The 21627-nt window shown below is 36.6% G+C and overlaps 2 protein-coding genes across 6 annotated transcripts in view; one reads left to right on the forward strand and one right to left on the reverse strand.

Annotated features, from left to right (window-relative positions):
* pam (peptidylglycine alpha-amidating monooxygenase) overlaps positions 1-21627 on the reverse strand; it is a 46192-nt gene extending 24565 nt beyond the window's left edge. For 2 of the 5 annotated variants that reach the window (XM_088355597.1, XM_088355593.1), the window contains exons 1-14: positions 21212-21627; positions 13189-13282; positions 12993-13104; positions 11574-11703; positions 10054-10111; positions 8419-8506; positions 6603-6694; positions 6191-6274; positions 5898-5946; positions 4588-4655; positions 3665-3745; positions 3272-3348; positions 2508-2611; positions 835-1028 (exon numbers count right to left, since the gene is read on the reverse strand). In XM_088355597.1, the coding sequence (XP_088211723.1) occupies positions 835-1028; positions 2508-2611; positions 3272-3348; positions 3665-3745; positions 4588-4655; positions 5898-5946; positions 6191-6274; positions 6603-6694; positions 8419-8506; positions 10054-10111; positions 11574-11703; positions 12993-13099 (1132 nt within the window). In that variant the 5' untranslated portion in view covers positions 13100-13104; positions 13189-13282; positions 21212-21627. Of the gene's footprint in view, positions 1-834; positions 1029-2507; positions 2612-3271; positions 3349-3664; positions 3746-4587; positions 4656-5897; positions 5947-6190; positions 6275-6602; positions 6695-8418; positions 8507-10053; positions 10112-11573; positions 11704-12992; positions 13105-13181; positions 13283-13775; positions 13899-21211 lie in introns of all 5 variants that reach the window. The other 3 variants (XM_088355594.1, XM_088355596.1, XM_088355595.1) reach the window with 3 other exon arrangements.
* Positions 14423-21627, forward strand: part of pomk (protein O-mannose kinase) — a 30034-nt gene continuing 22829 nt past the window's right edge. The window contains exon 1 of the mRNA XM_088355599.1: positions 14423-14468. The gene's annotated coding sequence lies outside the window, so the exon portion shown is untranslated. The remainder of the gene's footprint in view (positions 14469-21627) is intronic.

Here is a 21627-nt window from a genome sequence, read left to right on the forward strand (position 1 = left end):
GTCGCAGGGCACACAGAGACAGACAAGTTACTCGCTCATTTACACCAAGGGACAATTTGGACCGGCCAATTAACCTGAAGTTATAACTAAAACATAGTAAAAAAATAAATAATCATTATGTAATGACATTTAATTATTCATTCATCTATTATTTTAGTATGTTTTAAAAAATATTTCCTAAAACATGCTAAATGTTCTTGCTAATTAGGGTATATTTTGACAATTATCCTTATTTTACTTAATTCATTGAACTTCTAAAAAAACTTTTTTTTAGCTTGTTTTCTATTATATTAGGAAATTGCTTTTTTGTTTGTTTGACTAGAGTAAAAGTAAAGCAAAACTAGAAAAATCACCTTCAAGTTAAGCTAATGAAATGCTAATTTGCAAGATTTAGTGTTTATTGTGTTGGGAGAAAAGCAGCATTTATTGAGAATAATGTATTTAAAAAGAAAGTTACTTACATTTTTACATATTTGCATTAATTTGGTTTTATAGTGTTCATGTCTTCCTGAATGTTGACAAAATATATCATTACATTTAAAAACGTTTTAAATGTAATGGAAAAAGAGAATAATATAAAGCCCTAGAAGTTGAAAATAAACCACTTTAGAGAATATGTCTGAATATTATTCCACATTTAACTGTGCTCTTAACTCCATTTAGATATATTCATTTGTACATTTTGGATGAAAATAAGTAATCCATTTAGAAAAGCATGGTTAAAATGTTTGAAAGTTTAAAAAAAAAAAATAATAATAATTTCCAGATACACCTTGTTGACAATTTACAAAATATTTGCATCTTACAATATAGGATTTGTAATATAAAAAGTACCTGTTGAATGAGTCATATGCGTCATGAATTTCATATTTTCTGGACTGACAGCTATAGGAATATTTGCTTCAGGTGGAATGTGCTGAAACAATTTCTCAGAGCCATGCTTCATGCAGTTCATGTAGGGGATGGCATGTTTGCTGTCCATGTAGTACATAATATAAAAGTTGCACATTTCATCATCTGAGGCCCCCCTGCAAGTGGGATTAATAAAGGAAAAACAAATTATGATAAGCTAAATGACACTTCATTTGTAAATGCTTAGTAAATCTAAAGATAAGTGTGTTCCAGGTAAATATCCTGAAGGGGATCAATGTGGACTCGTTAGCACAATCCAAGAATCATGTAGTTTTCTTTGTTTGAAGCAAACTCAATGTTAGAACTGGCATTAGCAAGATTGTAAATGTACTAGAACATCATTTTATTGTGAGTTGTAGGAACCCTCATGATAAAAAATGATTGTGTGATTTTCAAAAGCTGCATTCTCAAAATTTACTCTTAGAAAAATTTATTTTGTGCAAACAAAAAGAGAAAATAAGAAGATAGTTAGGAATCATGAAAAAGGAAGGAACAAGACAACAAGGTGACACTGAAATCAGTAAGGCAGGTTTTCCCAAGCACCATCTCCCTCAAAAAGTTGCAAGGAGAGCCAATAAAAATCATCTTCAATATCAACCTTTACATATGGCAAGGACGGATAGGCCCGCTAACAGATTTATTCCGGCCCGCGAGACAATGCTGAGAGGAGCTCAAGAGAAAAATGGACAGCATCAAGTCAAACAATAACCCGCAGTTTTAGCAGTATTCCATTCAAATGTAAGATTTTTTAAGCCCTCTTCAAGACTACATCCAATTACATTCAAGACCAATCTTGCACCCATTATGGCATACAAATGCGGCAGGCGCCAGCGTCAGTCACAATTCAGCCGCCACAGCAGGGATTTTAAAGCCCCGCCTGCGCCGAAGGTATTGCGTACCCGGCAGCTGAGGATAGGGTTGTAAGGGCACGCCCATGGCCAGCCGTGAACTAAGGCCTGAACTGAGGCGGCCTTGACTGTGTGGGGGGTCGGGGACGGGTACGGACCGACCCAGGTACCAAAGCCTCTCGACGGGTCAAAGTCATCATTTGCACTTAAATTTGTGTTCCAGTGCGATTATTGTCACCGAGTTTCCCTGAGTTAAATCAACTGTCGTGGAAAATAACTTTTTTTCTTTTTTTAACAAATGCACTGTTGATAAACTATACAAGATATTACATTTTAGTGGAGGAAAAACATATTGAGGGGAAAAACGTATTATTATTTTTTTTTTTAAATTAAATCTTACCCCCCCGAATCATAATCATAAGCCTCCAAGAGACCCAAAGCCCTACAGCTGAGGCAGACCATTAATTTACCAGACCGGCCCCTCATGAGAGTGCTTTTTCTTCCATGTTTCCTCTGAGCTAAAATGAGTTTGATACCCCTTGTTAAACAGTATATATTGTGTGACAATTGCGTCAAGCTGGTGGTTTTGTTATAATTTGGTCCCACCAAACACCAAACCTATGCCCTTGATCCCAAGAGTGATCAATGGTTACTTATTAGAATGATCGAGGTGCCATCTTGTTTCAAGCGAACTTAAAAAATGGGAAATGCAGTGCAACATGTCTCCGAATTTAGGAAAGAGCTTACCCAATATACGTTTCTTCACTTCTGCCTTCACCAGTGAACATGCATCTGGCTGCGAGCGTGTCGCCATTCTGCACATCCAAATCATGACTTGCAGGATAAAAAGCCTAATGAAAGAAGGAAATCAGAGCTGATATGAGGCGTATTGAGCCAACGTTCGTCCTGTAACATGTCAAACAACATCCATTTAAGATTGAGTAGTTTTTTTACAAAATGTAGAAGCAAGCTTAAGCTAACTTTCTAAACCTATTGAATTTTAAAACTAGCTAAATGCATAGTTTACACTTTTCAGAATCAATTATATGGATACAAATAATTTTATCAAAGAAGATATACGGATGTTAATGTGATGAATAAATCGGGTTGCATCATGCTAACTTGTTGGGAGAAAGGCAATAAACACAATTTTACTTTGTGAGTGATTAATATGCAAAAACAAAGAAATCAGGATTGGGGCAAATACTTTTTCAAAGCACTGTATATTTGTAGGTATTTATTTATACATGTATTTCTACACATGGCAGGATTGGTCCTCAATATCAGCATTGCAGCAAAACTGTAGATGCAACAAAAACAAATAAGAAACATGGACAGCTAACACTAAATCATATTCCTAAACTTAGAAGATAGCATTTAAAAAAAAAAAATTCTAAAATAGAAAAACATCAACTCTTTTTAAAAACAAATTCAACATAAATTGGGGGGAAAAAATCTAATTAAATAGAATCCAAACACATAAAAGCTAACAGAACGAAGTTGCAGGATACCTGTGGTAGTTGAGGAGACTGTCTCCCAATCAGTGTCCACTTTCCATTTCGGATTCTGTAGCCACTGACAACTTTTCCTGTTTTAAAAAAGAAAAGTCAAAGTAGAATAGAGCCATGTGCTTCAAAATATTTCTGACACGGTGATTTTGCTGATATACATCAGAACTGGGCCATTACTGGCGTTATCACAAGAGAAAATGTCCCCATTAATCTAATGTCAATCGAGCCTAATGAGGATTGGGAAAGGCATGCAGAATTCTTTAAGAGTAGGGCATATAAAAATCCTGATTAGCTCAGCAATATTTAAGTCTTCTGTCTTTCAACATACACTCCAATTGAATTTTTATTTTTATTTTTTAAATGTATTTATTTATTTATTTTCACATTACTTACCTAGACGATGTGTGTGGGTCCTAAAAGCAAATGGATGGATTGGATACGAGGTGTAGTCACAGGCGATGTCAGCATTTGTAACTGATAAAATAAATATACATTAAGTAACAACAGACTTCAATACAAATACAAGAACAAATATTGTTTTTGAGTCCTGTCAAATAATAGAGGTTAAAATTAATCGATGAGGTCATGATATCACGAATGATATTCACGTGGTTTCTCTGTTGAAAAGAAAAGGCTTGGTGTCGATTGCTGAGCTTAAATTACAAGGCAACTTTTTGTCACTACGGTCTAAATCATAGGTATCAAACTCACGATCTATGGGCCACATCTGTCCTGACCTATAATTATATCCTGCCCGTGAAATCATATTCTATAGATCTACTATAATGGCCCGGATATAGGAAACACTGATAAATCTCAAACTACATATTCCACAATGCAGCGCTTCTGCTGCCGCCACAATAAATTATTCCTTATTCCTTCTGTAGAGTAAGCTGCAGCCTGACAAGCGCAGCCACTTTTAAAACGATCTACTGAAGGACAACATGTCGGCCAGTTGAAAAACAAGACCGACAATTGTATTAATAGGGAGTCTTTAGTGTCAGGAAGCGGAGATGTAATGCCCAGGGACGGACTTCTATCTATCACGACGTAACGTGAGGTTGGACGGGAAAAGCAGGGTGACGATTCTGTTGCTGTGGATTACGCCAAAGCTAAACCCTCACAATGGCCAGGCAAAAAGTTGATTTGGAAAACGGAGCCTTTCAAACGAGTAGAGGCTGGAGCTAATGTGGCCATAATAAAATAATTTAATGTAAATTAACTTATAAACTTTATCCTGTTCAGCCTGCCCCCTCATTTGTTGCAAAATATAATATGCATATATCACACATATTGTGTACAGAATCAAAGGTTACCTCTATTTCCTGGCTTGATAACAGTGTCCATGGACACAAGCAGGTATATACCAGCAATGAATGGCTGCCTGCAAAACAAATAAAGTAAAAAAAATCACAGGATTGCTGATATTGTTGTCCTACAGCCTGCAAAAGTCAATTTTTAGTAATTTAGCGCAATACAGCTAGCAGACAAAAGTTATCTGAGCTAATACAAATTAGTATTAATGTTGGATTTTGTGTGATGTTACAGTTATTTGAAGTATCTCAATTGCCACAAACTCACCACGGCACTGTTAAGTGCTAAGTTGCCCGCAAACCAAAGAATACCTAAACATGCCTATAGAACAATAAGTCTATTGATTTAACATCCATTAAAATACATTATGCACTTTATGCACATATTGATGTGTGTTTTGTACAGTTTCACCCGATATTGTGTGAATAAACATGGTGGAAAGAATAACGTTTGGAGAGTTTTTACACGACTGATTTTAAAAAGTCACAAGGCATATTCAAACACCTAATTGAGTGTTAAAACATGTGGCCAGGAGCCCAGGCCTGGAGGCCGATCCAGTTTTTCTCATTTGCATTTTTTGATTAAAAACTGTAAATCCAGACATCAACATAATTTGTTGATTTTCATGTTATTTTTAAAATATATTTGTTGTTTCATCAAATTGGTTTTGCCTTGAATAAGAGGTAGGTGCCTTGGATGGTTGACTCCTCCACAATCAGTCTGGGTGTAAAGCACATTATAAAACACTTTGGGAGGTCTTTATTGACCTGAAAAGCGCTATATAAATGCAGACCATTTAATTTAAGTACTAAGTCCCTGTTTTAAACACTTATTTTATTTATTTATATTTAAGTATTTTGTAGCATTTTGACTATTATATATAGCTGTTGTTCATTTGACTATTGTGCAGTTTATATCATTGTCATGATTAGCCAATAATGTTGCTGTTCTTTGATTTCCACACCCTTTAGGGCAGAAATGATTTTTGGAACCTAGGATTTTTGATTACAAGAAATACACAAGGGAAAGCGCTTTCAGAACAAATTTGTAATCTGGCATTGTGAGCATTTTCTTTGTACAGTCCTCTCCTGTTCTCCATGCAAGTTCAAATGTAATTGATGTCTTCTCTCCTATTTTGAGTTTTTTAATATACAATAATTTAACATAACCCAACAAAATCAAATTGCAATTTCTAAACGAGCCCCCCGACCCTAGTGATTTAAATTAGTGGCCCTCTCTTACTGAGCATAACATAATTTATAGAATTGTTGTTACAACAAACGTGCAAATAGAAAATGAATAAGGTACTCACAGGGTGGATGTTAAGCTTAGAGTGAGACCTGAGCAATCTCTGTGATTATCTGTGGAAAAAAGAAAATGCAAACAATATAGGCATCTTTTTTTTTTATATACAAACAGACAAATAAGTATAAAATCATCCTAAACAGTATTAAATTGTCATATTTTCACTTTGCACAAATTAAATAAGAACAGAATGGTACAATATTTCAGTGTCAAAACAGACAAGGAAGGACAGAAGGACATGGGTCAGGTATATCTCTCCATACAGAGGTTTTGCAGGCAAGTCAAAATTTCAGTAGTTACCCTGGAAAGTGCTGACATCTCCATAATGTATCTGGAGGACCAAGTAAGACACTCCTGAACTCCTTCCAATTTCAAAACCCACATCTATTGAAGAACAGAGACACAATTAAAAAAATTAAAATGTAATGTCGACGTTCCCATTGTAGCGCCTTATAATCCGGTGTGCCTTATCTATGGAAGATATAGGACCAAAAACTATTTTTTGGGGGTGCGCCCTATAACCCGGTGCGCCCTATAGTGCGGAAAATACGGTAGTCTTTATTCCAAACGCTAACGATTATCAGTGTGTCACACAGCTTATAAATTAAAATGCTTGTAATTTCACCATCACATTTTAGGTCAGCTAGCGACATACATTGTGAGCTTGGGCTTTAACTACACAAGACCCGGCAACCGGTTGGGTAAAACTTGCCTTTTGGTAGCTTTGTTGGCGGTGCATTCCGAGCCCATGCATACAAAATGGATGCTTCATCCTTACAAGTACCCTGTACACTGCCACAGTCCCTTGATAGAAAAACGTCAGAGTGAGTAAATTCAGACACTTTGTTTTGTAGCACTAAAAACAGTTATCTGCAAAGAAAAAAAAAAAATTAAAAAAAAAAAAAACTAATGCCTAATCTGATTAAAATCAAGCACACCTTAGGGCACCAGAATGGCTAATACCTTACTCTAAAACTGACATGATGACTTAAATGAAGTTTAACATTAATCTTAATAATAAATAATAATAGACTTGTATGGAGTCTTAATAGACACTCGAAAACCCTTGACAGTTATTTTCATTACATAGAGGGAAATACATAATTGGCAATATTCCGGTATTTAAAGCCATGTTAATGTGCACCGAAATCTGATTAGGTTCTTAGTCTGACCTTAAGTAATCCCATTGAAATGGTTGGGTTAGTCCTTTATTTTCTGATTTCTCTTGCATGTATACCAATTTAAATAATCTTTTAACTTGTGCTCATCACTGTAAATACGCGGTTTTAATCATCCTGGATATTTGGGTACGACAAAGAACTGTAGTACAAAGACAAAGGATTCTCGCTAAACAAGCTTCATGTGTTAAGTGGATTTCTCTGAGACATTTCCATTTTACTTTCTGTCTTTACGGCTTAAATGCTACAGCTGTTAATATTCACGTACGGATTAAGTCTATGCTTTTAGCTAGTTGTATACAAGTACAACTTGTAAAGGGACAGTAGGCAGCAGTGGAGTGAGGAGCAAACAAGCATGGTACTTTGTTTACTTATACGAGTGACATAAATGAAATTATCCTTTATACAATGTCAAAAGTTAAATGCAGAAAAGACGCTTATTTGCATAATGACGTCGCTTGTGCTTGCCCTTCCCTGAACGGAGTGCTCGCAAATGGTATGTACACAAGGGTTATTGTTTGTCAAAGGTCTATTTATACTCTAGACACACCTGTAGGCATTAACCTGCCAGCACAGTACCACAAAAGTGATTGGCTATTATACTTTAACTTGCTTTGATGATAGACTGATGTGCTGCAGCTTCCCTCAAAGTCGGGCTGTGTCACTACAGTTGGCAATGAATGGGATGCCCTAGTTGTGGTTGCGTCACATCCTTTGGCCAAACACAAAAATACTTTGTTTTGTAACTAAATATGATAGAACGTTCTAAATAATTTTAGGAGATCAGCTTGTATGTGAATACATATTGTACATGTTTATGCAATGTTTTACCTTCCATTGCATTTTTTTAATGCAAAAGCAGAAGTTGGCAACCCAAAATGTTAAAAGAACCATATTGGACTCTACGGAAACCCCCCCCCCCCCCGCCCACACACACACACACACACACACACACACACATGCCTGACACACAAAAAAGTCTGCAATAGGAATCGGGGCCACCACACTGTACTTGCCCGAGACTCAACGGGAAATTGTGTCCCTATGACCCGAGTGGTTAAGGGATCCAACCAACCAACTATCTTACAAAAGTGAGTATACAGCTTCAAGTATTTTTGAAAAAATGCCTTTGGGGGCCACTAAGAAGCGCCAGAGAGCCACTAGGAAGCGCCAGAAAGCCACATGCGGCTCCAGATACGACTATTGCTGACCCCCAATCCAAACCAACCGAGGCTAAAAAGATTTTTTTGAATAATTGCTGGCCAGTGGCGACATCCACAGTACTAGCGCGCCAAAATGAAAAATACAGTAAATTAATACATGAAAAACAAACATCAAGTTAGATCTTACCAGTAGTTTTTGGTGGAGACTGGGGAACTGCAGCCAAACAGCAGCATGTGATGGACTGTATTCATACTAGCTTGAGGAATGAAGTCCACTGAGGAAAAAAAACTTTTTTTGAGAATATATAACATATGAATACAGTACGACACAAATATAACACTGGTTTGGAAAAAAATGAGAAAAAAATGCCCCCAACTATTTCTGAAAGCAGGCAAAGTAATTTGAACAGAATAGTATTCAGAAGAGAATAGTCTTTATTGTCATTGATAAACGTTGTGAAACATGTATAAAACGAGATTAGACATGGCACTCCATTTGATGATTGAACAGAATTAGTAGTTGAATTGATAGGTCCAATATAAAGAAATACAACAGTATTGTTCAAATAAAAGTTAATGTTATTTACAGGAAAATTTCATAACAAACAAGAAGGGTCTCCAGCGTGGGGCCAAGTAGCCCCCTAAGAACGCCAGAGTAGCCCACGGACAGGTTCTGAAAATAGCTCGCCAGTAAGAGTCATTGCGATTTTCTGGTAAACTTGATTTCTGGCTGACATGAGGTTTTAGTGGTTGACTTTAACTTTTAATCATTTTAATCTGCTAAAAACATAGTAACAACATTAGTAATATCATAAGTTGATATTTTTTAAATTTTTAACGAAAAATGGTAGCCTTTCCCAACAATCACTAAAAAAAAAAGTCTTATTCTACTGTCATTATGATATTGATAATAAATGCAATGAGTGATCGAGGGGATTAACAAGTACCTCGGCTACTTGAATCTCAAAAATCTGTCAACACAAAAGAATATTAAAAACAAAAAAGGGGGTTGACTATTAAACACATGGACTGAGTCGACAATTGTAAGTTCTAGTTATATTCTATAATACTAAATATAGTGATTTAATTGTCATCAATAAACTGTCTGTGTTGTCTTTCACTCTTTTGTGGGACATTCTAAACATGTGATCAGTGTACCTCAGGGCTATTCAATTACTGGCCAGTACCAACTCACGACTGGCCCAACTTGTTATCCAGCTCATTTTCACTGAATCACATTCCAAAGATGCAGAGAGCAACGGGGTTTGCGAGGTTTCAGAAATTCCAATCGTTTGACACTGTGAATCCAATTATTGCCTAGCAGCAGACTTACCCCATTGCCGGGCATCGTTTTTATGCTAGCGATTATAACACCCAGTCACATATTGTACAACTGATTTAGTTATTTTACCTATGCAGACCCTTCAACTGATACTCACTCATACTTATTGATTAATTCAATCCACAAACCATTCACATTTTAGCTGCTGTTTACTTGGTGCTTAACATTTCTGGCCTGGCAACATTACTTGATTTGAAAATCTGTAATAAATGATTATCTAAGTCAATAGTCCTAAATCATAATCAAACATTCACCAAGATCATTAGAGTGGATCTGTGTAGTTTCTTCATACATTAAATTATATGTTTCCTTCACATATAATGATATTAGTAATATATTAGATTACATACAAATGTAATGTTTAAAAAAAAATTAAAGATAACAAAAATCTATAAGCTATCCAATATGGAATGCAACACATTTCTACCCAAAAGAATCCTTTTTACTTTACAACTTTGTTTTTTAGAAAATGATACTCACCGACATATGCAGCATGACGAGTTGGCACAGGAAAAGCCATACATAGGTAAGTGTCCGACTGAAAAAGAAATACAGAACAAATAATCCAGAAATTATCAACAGTAAAATATTATTTGCCGACAAATTACTCACGTAACAGTGATGCCATAATAACCAGTTTCAAAGTGAGTTAAAAGTAAACCAGAAGTGCATTAGACAACTATGTATTGAACCAATTTTGTTTTGTTATGGCCATTTAGTTTAAAATTATCGATATACAGTAAGAAATGTATGAAATATAAAAGAGACCGATGACAATGAAACAGTTCACAGGTAGTCTGTGCAGCCCTTTGAGACTGTGATAAAGGGCTATACAAATAAACATGACTTGACTTGATTTATAATACAAGTCTGAGACATGCCTTCATCAAAATATATAAGCATAAGAAATACACTCAAAACGCAGTATCTTTTCTCATGTACATTTTTTAAAAATGTACAGATTACTTTCTTGGTTTTGTAATTTCAGTCCAGACTGCGCTATCAAATCACTTAAAGATTGTTTCACAAAATGTTTAGATATAATTCTGGTGGAAAAAAAGTCAAAATACAAATTTCTCTCTTTTTGAGAAATGTTGTGTCCTGGTGTTTATTAATGTATATTTTATGATCATATTTGATTGACAACATCCTTGCTACTTTACTCTGTGGCGTGGTAGCCAAAGGGATATAAACAAGAAACCGTTGCAGCGCTGATGAATAAGGCAGCAAAATATTTTCGGTTTTCTGGGGCATGTCCGGTGGTACAGTGGCTGAGTGAGCGTCAGCCCCACCATTCACAGGTCCAGGATTCAAATACAGCTACCTGCCACATTGTGTGGAGTTTACATATTCTCTCTGTGTATGTGTGGGTTTCTTCCAGGTACTCCGTTTTCCTCCTACATTCCAAACAGATGCAGATGTTAATTGGTAATTACAGGTTAATTAACCTAAATCGTCCCTAGGTTTAAGTGAGCATTTGAATGGTTGTCTCTGTGTGCCCTGCGACTGGCTGGCAACCAATTCAGACTGTCCCCTGCCCACTGCCGAAGATAGCTGGGATTGGCTCCAGTACCCCCCACGACCCGAGTGATGATAAGTGTTACAGAAAATGGATGGATGAATGGAGCAAAATGTCATTTTTGAACTTGAAAAATTGAAATACCAACAAATTTGATTTAAGGATAACCTTTTGAAAACAGATAGCTAAGGACAGTCAAATGTTATTTCTTCTGTAGAAAAAAAAAGAATTATATAAATAATCGAGCAAAATTCCGTTTACAAGATGTTTGTAATGTCTACATTTAATTTGGAGCAGCATCAAGTACAAGACCAAATGTATTTCTGAACTCATACTATTTACCAGTCCCCAAAGATGGAATGTTATTTCCCCATATTTGGTACTTGCAAATTTTGTTTTACAATAAAATACTGAAGAATAAAGTACTGTTAAAAGGTGATTATTTTCTTTCCAGTTTGGTTGTATAGTTCAGCATGCTTACCGCAGCTGGAGTGACACCGGGCATCCGTAGATCCATAGTGAAGTTGGGAGAGTTTGTGTTTGTTGAAATATGTGGCCCATTTGTGCTTGTCAAACAATTACTAGAATCTGATGCAACACTTTCCTGAATCCTTTGGAACATACAAATGGATGAGATATATTTACGGCTACAACAGTAATGTTTGTGCTGTAAGTACAACAAAAGATATTCTTACAAGAATTAAGCAGCAAAATAAGTATATACACCGTAAATTCCGGACTATAGAGCGCACCTGATTATAAGCCGCACCCACAACATATTAAGAGGAAAACCGATTTTGTACTTACACAAGCCGCACCTGTATATAAGCCGCATGCGAACCCAAACCCGACTTTAAGTCCCGTGATTGAAACTAAATGTCCTGAACGGAAAATTATACCGGTACTTAAGGTTTGATGCAGACCTGCAGAGTCCAGGTCCCGTTGAAAGTAATCCAAGGAAAAAAGTGTATATTTCCAAAGGTAAGGGTGGGAAAAATATATATCCACTACTGTCCGCCGCATCCACAAACAGGTCTGTCTGTTCCTCATCTTTACCCCACTTCCCGTCACCCCCGGTTGTTCCGCCCCTCCTTTTTCATTTGCCCATGCAAAACATATCAGAATAAGTGTCTAAAATAAATACAAATAAATACATTACAAAAATATACAGTTGCAAATACATATTATACATGGGTTACACATATTTACAAAGAAAGACGGTACACCGAGAGAATTTTCAAAGCTTTAATAATAATAATATAACTTTCATCCCAAAAGGTGCCTGTAACAGGGCAGTTAATGGTAGCAACACGCTAGCAACACGCTCGCAACACAGTAAACGGGTCTGGTAAAAAAAACATACCATACTTGTAAAATTCCCCGCAAACCGTCCTCATCTTTCTCCTTAGAACTGAAGCCATCAAAGTCGTCTTCCTCAGTGTCGGAAAGAAACTTTGTCATATAGACGTCGTCCCACGCTCCCTTATTCCAAAACACGCTAGCAACACGCTCGCAACACAGTAAACGGGTCTGGTAAAAAAAACATACCGTACTAGTAAAAATCACGGTAAACCGTCCAGACTGCTCGATTGCTTTTAGCTTGAAAGCTGCGTCATGTGCCTTTCTTTTTGCATTATGGATAATGAGGGTATGTTTACGCTAATTTAATTTACAAGCCAAGAAGTTGCAGTCTTCCTCGGCGCATATATTCCACCCGTCTAAATCTTACCTTTTGTACTCGAGCGCCGCTGGCGGCCATTAGAAAAATTACATAAATTGGCCGCATCACTGAATAAGCCTCAGGGTTGAAATTTTGGGAAAAAAGTAGCGGCTTATAGTCCGGAATTTACCGTAAATAAAAAATGAACCTAATCGATAAACAAAAATAAACACACCCTACCTTTTGGACCTATAAAGTGGATTTAATGCTTCTTGGCCATAAGTGTTGCAAATGAACCCAAGTAGGATCAAGCAAATACCCAGGTAACGCATCTTGGTTGTGTTCATACCAGCTACAAAAATGAAACAGCAACGGTCAGCTATGAACTGTGGAACAGGTAAAACAACAAAACAAAGATTCCGTACAAACCTCTTACCTTGCTCACTTTGTCAAAAAATGAGGGAAGTTCATTTAAAGAAGCAGATTCTTACTCGATTGGCATGTTGAGTGTCTTGTTGGGGCTCTGCTGGCTAGGCAAAGACGTAAATTTAAGGTACATTATTACTTGTGAAATGAAATAATCGTAAAAAACCTTTTTTTTCAATATGACATTCAATTTTTATCTTTCTAGTTTCTAGTAGCATTAGTCTAGCCGTTAGTTTTACAATTATCTTCATACTTTTTTATCTCATTGTTGGTCTTTACAGAGACAAATACAAACAAATTAATTAATTAATTAATGATCATATCTACAGCTGCGAATTTCTAGTACCCAATACCGTATTACTCAGACCAACACCAACTCAATTATCCATTAGGACTGATACCAGAGCAGAAGTCAATGGAAGGAGACCAAGAGGAAGGCCGCGATTGACGTGGATGGATGGTGTTATGAGTGCACTGCAGGAAAGAGGTCTAAATCTAGTGAAAGATAGAGCTATTGTTGATGATAGGAATGAGTGGAGAGGTGTTGTAAAAGGATAGTGGGATGTTTGGGCGCGTTCTAAAGGATGGGCAGGGCACCTGTATGATGCGGCAGGGGGTAAACCAGTGAAAGCTGTCGTGCCCTGCTGTTGAACAAAAGCAAGAGTGTGTTGTGTCACCCTGACCCGAGTGACATGGCCGCTTTCTTGTGTCCCGTTTCATCTGGAGGGACAAAAGCATGACCGACTTAGGTGCCGAAGTGCCTAACTTGTTTGGGTGTTTGGGCATTTGGGTTGGCCATGGTCCAAACATTTTTGTATGTGCTTTTTGCAATTTTTCCCTTTTATTTTCTTTGTAATTGTATATGTTTGTCTTGCTGTCGGTCACCCCTCTTGAGGGATATGAAGAAGGAAGGAAGGAAGGAAGGAAGGTAGATGGACTGATACCAGATACAGACATCACTAATAATTTCCTCCACAAAGAATGGTTGGTAGTTGTGTTGCTCTTACAGCAACTGTTTGTTTTTCCTTAATAAATAAGTTACTGTCTGTATAGTATTAAAATACAAGGCTAAAAACTGATGTAAGTTCATAAGGAAGTGTCCTGCATACATATTTTGTGTTTTTGAAGCTTTAAGTTGAAAAGTGTAACGAAATAATACTACTTCTGAGTGGCTCGTGTCACTTCCAGTCCCGCTAGCTCAAAATAAACAGAGACTCAGACAATAATTGACAGGACTGTTGCATGTCCAATGCATCCTCATCCACATTGAAGGATTAACAAGGCAATGCCGTAAGTTTCTAAAGGTGTTTATATGATGCATAAACAACTATATCTTGTAATAGTTCAGACAAATGTAAAGTTTATACTTTACCTTTTTCATGAGCTTAAATGTATTGTACTTTTGCGGTTTTCACCACCCAGACAATGGAATTTAAGCTTCATTAACACGTCCTTCTTTGGTGGTTTAACTTGGTGTCATATTGATAACACTAAAGTAGTTTCAAAGTCAAGTCTTTTAGGTTTGTTTTTATCTGGAGGATTTTTTATATAATTGCTCAATGAATCTTAAATGTACGAGGTTGACTTCTAGTCAATTCAAGTCAAGTCATGTTTATTTGTATAGCCCTTAATCACAAAGAGTATCAAAGGGCTGCACGGATCAAAGACTATTGCAAACTACAGACTATTATGACACCATCCCCTTATATTGTCAACATAAAATATAGGTTATTCATATGCTATAAAATAGAAGTGTGTTTTAAGCTTAGATTTAAACATTTCCACTGAGGTTACAGATTGAATCTCAGGGGGAAGAGCATTCGACAGCACCGGGGCCTGAATGGAGAACGCTCTCGAACCTGCGGATCTCTGCTTGGCTCACTAAAGTAATACAAAAACATAATGGTTTTCCTTTAAATTGCATGCATTTTTAATATCACTACAATTCACTGGCTCTTGCTGGTAAAACAGCCATTAGGAACCATCACATGTGCTGCATCTTCAACAACTGGTTCTCAAACTGAGGAATGTGTACCCCTGGCCTGTGTGTGGGTCCGTCAAGGTGAATACTTCATGCAAAAATCAGGTAAAATCATTCTAGTTTTTCTTTAGTAAAACAGAAATAATTATTAAATAGTTTTCTTATTTTAATAGTCTGCATTTATATCGAGCTTTTCAAGTCAATGAAGACCTCTCAAAGCACTTACAATAAGATTCACACTTTCCCTTTTTACACAAACCAACCGATAGCAGCGTCAGCCATGCAAAGGCAACTACCGGCTGATCGGGGGCATTAGGGATTCAGTGTCTTGCCCAAGGACACTTTGACATATAACACGAAGGAGCAGGGAATCGAACCTGCGACCTCTTAAACCCAAGATGAGCGATTTACCTCCTGACAACATATTTAACTTTTTTTCCAAGCAAAATAACAAAATGTATATTAATTGTGTGATCGGCACATAGCATATAAATTGTATTGTTTTAGATAGAATGAAATGTAGGCAACATGTAAAAGTATAAATACATCAAAATACGTAAAGTATGCATCCAGTGACATAAATTTATACAGTTTCAAAATTTATAACCAAACTAAAAATGTATTTTCAAGCATGCCCATACAGTGTTTGTCCATTCTTGATGCCTAACTGTGAAAGGGGGGAATCATTACTGCAGAGAGCCTTTCCGATGCAAAGGTTATTACCATGTACAGTTTGTTTGACTATGCCTTTTTGTTTTTGTCACATGCATGCGATATCATGCCCCCAAACACAATTTTAAAATATGCAGCCTCCGGACAAGTTATTCTTGTGTGTATTTGTAATCACAACTGCTGCCAGATTTCACATTGCAGAGCAAGTTTAATGCGACAGCTTTTTCAGTGTGTTAGTCAGGGACCAACATAACCAAGAACACAAACGTATATCCTTTAAGCAAGCAAAATTTAAGCCAAATTCAAAAGCAGGAATTATTTGTTTGGCGGCAAGGGGAAAACAATTATATTTCATAAATAAGTCACTGATTTACTCAACTAAAACATAAAATCTTAATACAAATCATCCCATTGCAATTGCTTTTGGATTTAATGTGCCATAAAGGAATATTTGTTTGTTTTTTAATCCCTCCATTAAATTCATTCTATATCACCTATCCAAACCAGAGGAATGATGGGTGTGACCCCAAGTGTCTTCGGGCAATAGGCTGGGTACACCCTAGGTATAAGTGATACTGGGAATTTTTGTATAGAGCCGATTCAAGTCAATACAGGGTTGTATCAAACGAGACTGATACATTTTGCTTTGAAATGTCATGATCAATGACTAATACAACCAATCCCCTTCTGTTAGTTTACAATTACGATTAACACAGCACAAAGATGTTAAGCACTTTTATTAAATAACTACAATGCAAACATTAGCAATATATTCAATGATATATATATATATATTGCAACGGTTTCACGACAAAATTCAAGAAAGTCAAACCAAATAAAGCAGCAACATAACCAAAATACGGATATTACATTGTCAACATGACAACTCTAGAACCTACCATTGCATTTTATTTTGAGAATAAAGTCAGAAATAGCAAATTGCGTAAACCCAACAATGTAAAACAACGGTAAAAATGGTTTTAATAGTTTTACTAATTAACTGATTCATTACTGATAATCAGCTAATAACAGAACACGCAGACACAATCATTTACAGTCAGAATCAGAATTTGCTAAACATTCATAATAATGTACTCCTAACCGACTCTCAGATGAAAACATTCCTACTGACACTTGAGTGTTTAAAATATCTAAAGATTAATAAAAAGGGGTGTTATTGCTGTTTCAGAACCACCCATACAGGATGAAAAAAAAAACAAATACTTACAGTGCCTTGCGAAAGTATTTGGGGCATTTTAACAATTCAATCTATTGTCACCTATTTGGCTAAAAATGAAGATAGAAAATTTATTTTTTTGTCATTAATGAACAACAAGTGAGACAGAAACATATTGGATATTTTATACTTTTAAACAATTACAACACTGAAAAGAGGGGCATACAATATTATTTGTCCCCTTTACATTCAGTGCAGAGTACTAACTCTAGAATTTCAGTAACAATCTTTAAATGGTCCAATGTTACCCTAAATGATTCATGATGATAAATAGAATCCACTTGGCTAAAATCAAGTCTCTGTATAAATTCACCTCTGTAATAGTCTCAGGGTCATGTTTAAAGTGCAGTGATTATCATGAAGAACAAGGAACACAAAGGCAGATACTGCTGTTGAGAAGTTTAAAGCGGGATTTAGATACCAAAACATTTCTAAAGCCTTAAATATCTCAAGGAACAATGCACAGTGTGCAAGCAATTATATTGAAAGGAAGCAGTATGACACCCCTGCAAATCCACCAAGATCCGGCTGTCCCTCTAAACTTTCACCAAAAAAAAGCTTTGGATGAAGTGCAAAGATCTATGGCGAAGTTGAAAGATTTGTTTATTAGACAACAATCAGTCGTACGCTGCAAAAATCTGGCATTTTTAGAAGATTGGCAAAAAGAAGGACATTATCCATAAAAAGACTCATTTAAAATTTGGCACAAACCAACCTGAAGATACACTAAACATGTGGTCCGATCTGACCAAAACATAAGACCATCACCCTGAACACACCATTCCCTTTGTCTAACAATTTGTTGGTAGCCTTGTGGTTTGGGCCAGCCTTTCTTCAGCGGGAACAGGGAAGATGGTTAACATTGATGGGAAAAGAATGGAGCTAAATATAGGACCGTTCTGAAAGAAATAGGACCCGAGACTAGGTCGGAGATTTATCTTTTAACACAGTGTTTCTTAACTGGGGTGTACCGACCCACTTTTGGGGCACAGACCTTTTTCAGTGGGCCGTGGGCCTTTGCCTTGGAAAATAATGATAAGAAGAAGAAAAATACAGAGAACGAGTTATACTCCAACAGTAAATGGCGATAATTCCCTGCTTGATTTTGTCTTTCTATTTAGTCAATTGGAGCTGCCATGACCTTACTTACCTTCGTGAGTAGGCCAATGTTCGTACGCAAGTTAAGGCACACTTTGGAATAATATAAATAAATATGTGAGATAGAGTGACAGTTTTTACTTTCTACAGTACAGGAGTCATCGACTGGAAATATGCGCTGGAATCAGGCAAGGTCTTAAATAAGCATAAAATTTAAAATAAACATGAGCATGTGAAACAAAGTGGAGATATTCAAAAATGCGTAGAGGAACAAGAAAATAAATTTCCACTATAGTAAATTCAGAACAACTGGCTCGTAATTGATATTTCGTGTCAGCCCAAATAGATACTGTGGAATTTTTAGCTGTGAATAAACTGCCGTTACGAGGAGATTGATGGAGGACACAGACTATCTGGTTTTTCTCGTCTCTTTTTGAGTTCTCCATGCGCAAAAAATCAGGACTGACCAGGAATGCAGAAAAATAACCACATAATGTGCACTATACAAGCCCCCCCCCAAAAAAAAAACAGAACAAGATAATCAAATTGATAAGCAAACTGGTGACAGAGGAGATAGCGAGACAAGTCGGGGTAGATAGTATTTAATTAAAGTGGATGGCACACGAGATCTTATGTGCCAGGAAAATAGATCTAGAATTGTGTGTTTTGTCGTCATAACTATGCAGCATGTGAGAACCTCTTGGTAATGGCTGCAGCACAGGTGTAATCATTGATGACCTTACCAACGCTGGGCTGATACATCGCTGCGATGCTTTTTCTCATTGAGAGATGTTCTGATGTTATGTCTGTTTTTGTGGATATTAATAACATTTCTCCATTTCTTGATTTGAATAAATAAATCTGATGTAAACTATTGCTGAATATGCCATGGGTTATGTTTAATATGCATCAGAGCTGTGAAAATAAATTTTCTTGGTAATAATAACATTGCCCTGCCTGCCCCCGTCCACCCCTTAGGCGTTTGATATGCCCCAGTCTGTTACTGATGCATGGTGTCAGTCCTGTAATTTTAATACATAATTGTTGCTTTTTGTTTGGAAACCAACCCAGCACATTAAGGATTCATCATTCATTAACATACGTCCTCCAGACAAAAACAAACCTAGAAAATGGGAATTCTGTAATCAGTAATGTTAAGATCGGAAGCTGTTATGCAAGAATTAACGGGCAAGAATTTCAATCTCTTGAAGTACAAAGCTTTTAGTACATAAACCAAGCACCTTTCAGCTGTGATTGGTGTAAAAGGTGGCACTACAAAGTATAAATGCAAGACTGTACATGCTTTACGTATATAATTTGTGCATTTTGCCTAGAAGTCTCAGTCGGATGCGAAGATTATAATTCATGCGTTTGTTACCTCCCGTCTCGATTACTGTAATGCACTACTCTCCGATCTGCAGAAGTCCAAAATCAAGAGCCTTCAGCTGGTACAAAATGCTGCAGCAAGGCTTTTAACTAAGAAAAGAAAGTTTGATCACATTACCCCGATTTTAGCTAACCTGCATCGGCTCCCTGTTAGCTTAAGATGTGATTTTAAGGTTCTGTTGGTAGTATACAAAATCATGCATGGACTTGCTCCCTCATATCTTTCAGATTTGATTTCCCTCTATGTTACGGTCCGGAGCTTTCGCTCTGAAAACACTGGTCTACTTGTGATCCCAAGAGCCAAGAAGAGATCCGCAGGTTCGAGAGCATTCTCCATTCGGGCCCCGGTGCTGTGGAATGCTCTTCCCCCTGATATTCGATCTGCAACCTCAGTGGAAATGTTTAAATCTAAGCTTAAAACACACTTCTATTCTATGGCATATGAATAACCTGTATTTTATGTTGACAATATCTGTGTATTATTTATCCTCATGTACGTTTTCAATCAGGGGAGGGTGTCATAATAGACTGTGGTTTGCAATAATCTGTGGTCTGTGCAGCCCTTTGAGACTCTTTGAGGCAAAGGGCTATACAAATAGACTTGACTTGACTTGAATTGACCAGAAGTCAACCTCGTACATTTAAGATTCATTGAGCAATTATATAAAAAATCCTCTAGATAAAAACAAACCTAAAAGATGACAATGATATCAATGCTGATACCAGTAATGTAAAGATCTGGAGCTGCTTTACAGGAAAGAATGGACTAGATTTCAGCAATAGGTGGCACTACAAAATATTAATGCAAGACTGTAAATACTGTTCATATATAATTTGTGTGTTTTGTTTGGAAACAAACATAGTACATACAGGAGTAATCCAGCAATGATAACGAAAGTGCTCCAGACAAAAACAAATCTAGAAGATGACAATGATAGCAATGCTGTAATCAGTAATGTAAAGATCAGTATGACTCACTGTGTGACTCATCCCTAACAACAGTAAGGTGGAAGTAACTGGGAGGAGGCGCAGTTATATTGTGACGTCACAAAAATGGGAGAAGACGGGTTGGAACTATGGAAACAGGGCTGAATCCGATCAGTAAAACCGCACCAAATCCTAGAGTATATATTATCCACATGCATACTAAAAAAACCTGTCATTTCTGCATCACAGAAGGAATGCAGTTTGATTTCTGTTACGGAACCCTATACCATATCAAACCTGTAGCTAACTTGTAGCTGGAATTGGTTCCAAAACAAACAATAGATTACACTGAATACGACATTGTCGTCTTGAATACAAAACGATTAGATTCAATTTTGTTATTAAAGAATGGCATGTCATTTTTGAATAGGTGCGCTTCACATAAACAGGAACCAATTGTTGGCTACAAAAAAAAAGCTGTTTTCATCGCCGTACGTTCTCATTACTGTGAGCATCCACACTAAAAAAGCCATCGATTTCATTTCCTATCTGTTCACCCAGCCTTTCAACGCCATCTTGATATGACACATTTGACAAATATAGTTAAAAAATGTCGAACCACCCAACTAATTTGCTTCGAAGATGCATTAATTGTTTCCTTAATCGAATGCTCAGCCAAACAACTAACCAATGCAAGGCCACTTGAGCTTTAAACTATTAAAAATGGCTTACCTGTACACTGTAGATATGTTCCTTCTGGCTATATTAAAGAGGGAACTTTAATCATACCATCGGATTTATCTGGTCAGTAGCATACGCCAATTCGTCCGGTTTTGTTGCATTTCAAAATAAAAGTTTAATTCATTCTGCGTGTTTGTTTCCATTTTAGTACAGTGTAACCCGTTTTTAGATAAAGATTGTTGGTAGCTCTCTAAACTGCGCAAATGTAAGATTTTTGTCTTACTTCAAACAGATTGTGTGGATAACCTTTTAATATGAATGGCTTTTATGTATACAAATTAAAACCAAAACGGAGATAAAATTGACTTTAAAAAATGTAAAACAAGAATAACAATAATATGAAATAAAAATGATTCTATAATAAGTCCCCACGACCCAACTGGGGATAAGCGGTGCAGATAATGGAC

The sequence above is a fragment of the Urocampus carinirostris genome, chromosome 16 (genome assembly GCF_059441175.1).
Source record: "Urocampus carinirostris isolate Australia breed hairy pipefish chromosome 16, RoL_Ucar_1.0, whole genome shotgun sequence".
NCBI classification, from domain to species: domain Eukaryota; kingdom Metazoa; phylum Chordata; class Actinopteri; order Syngnathiformes; family Syngnathidae; genus Urocampus; species Urocampus carinirostris.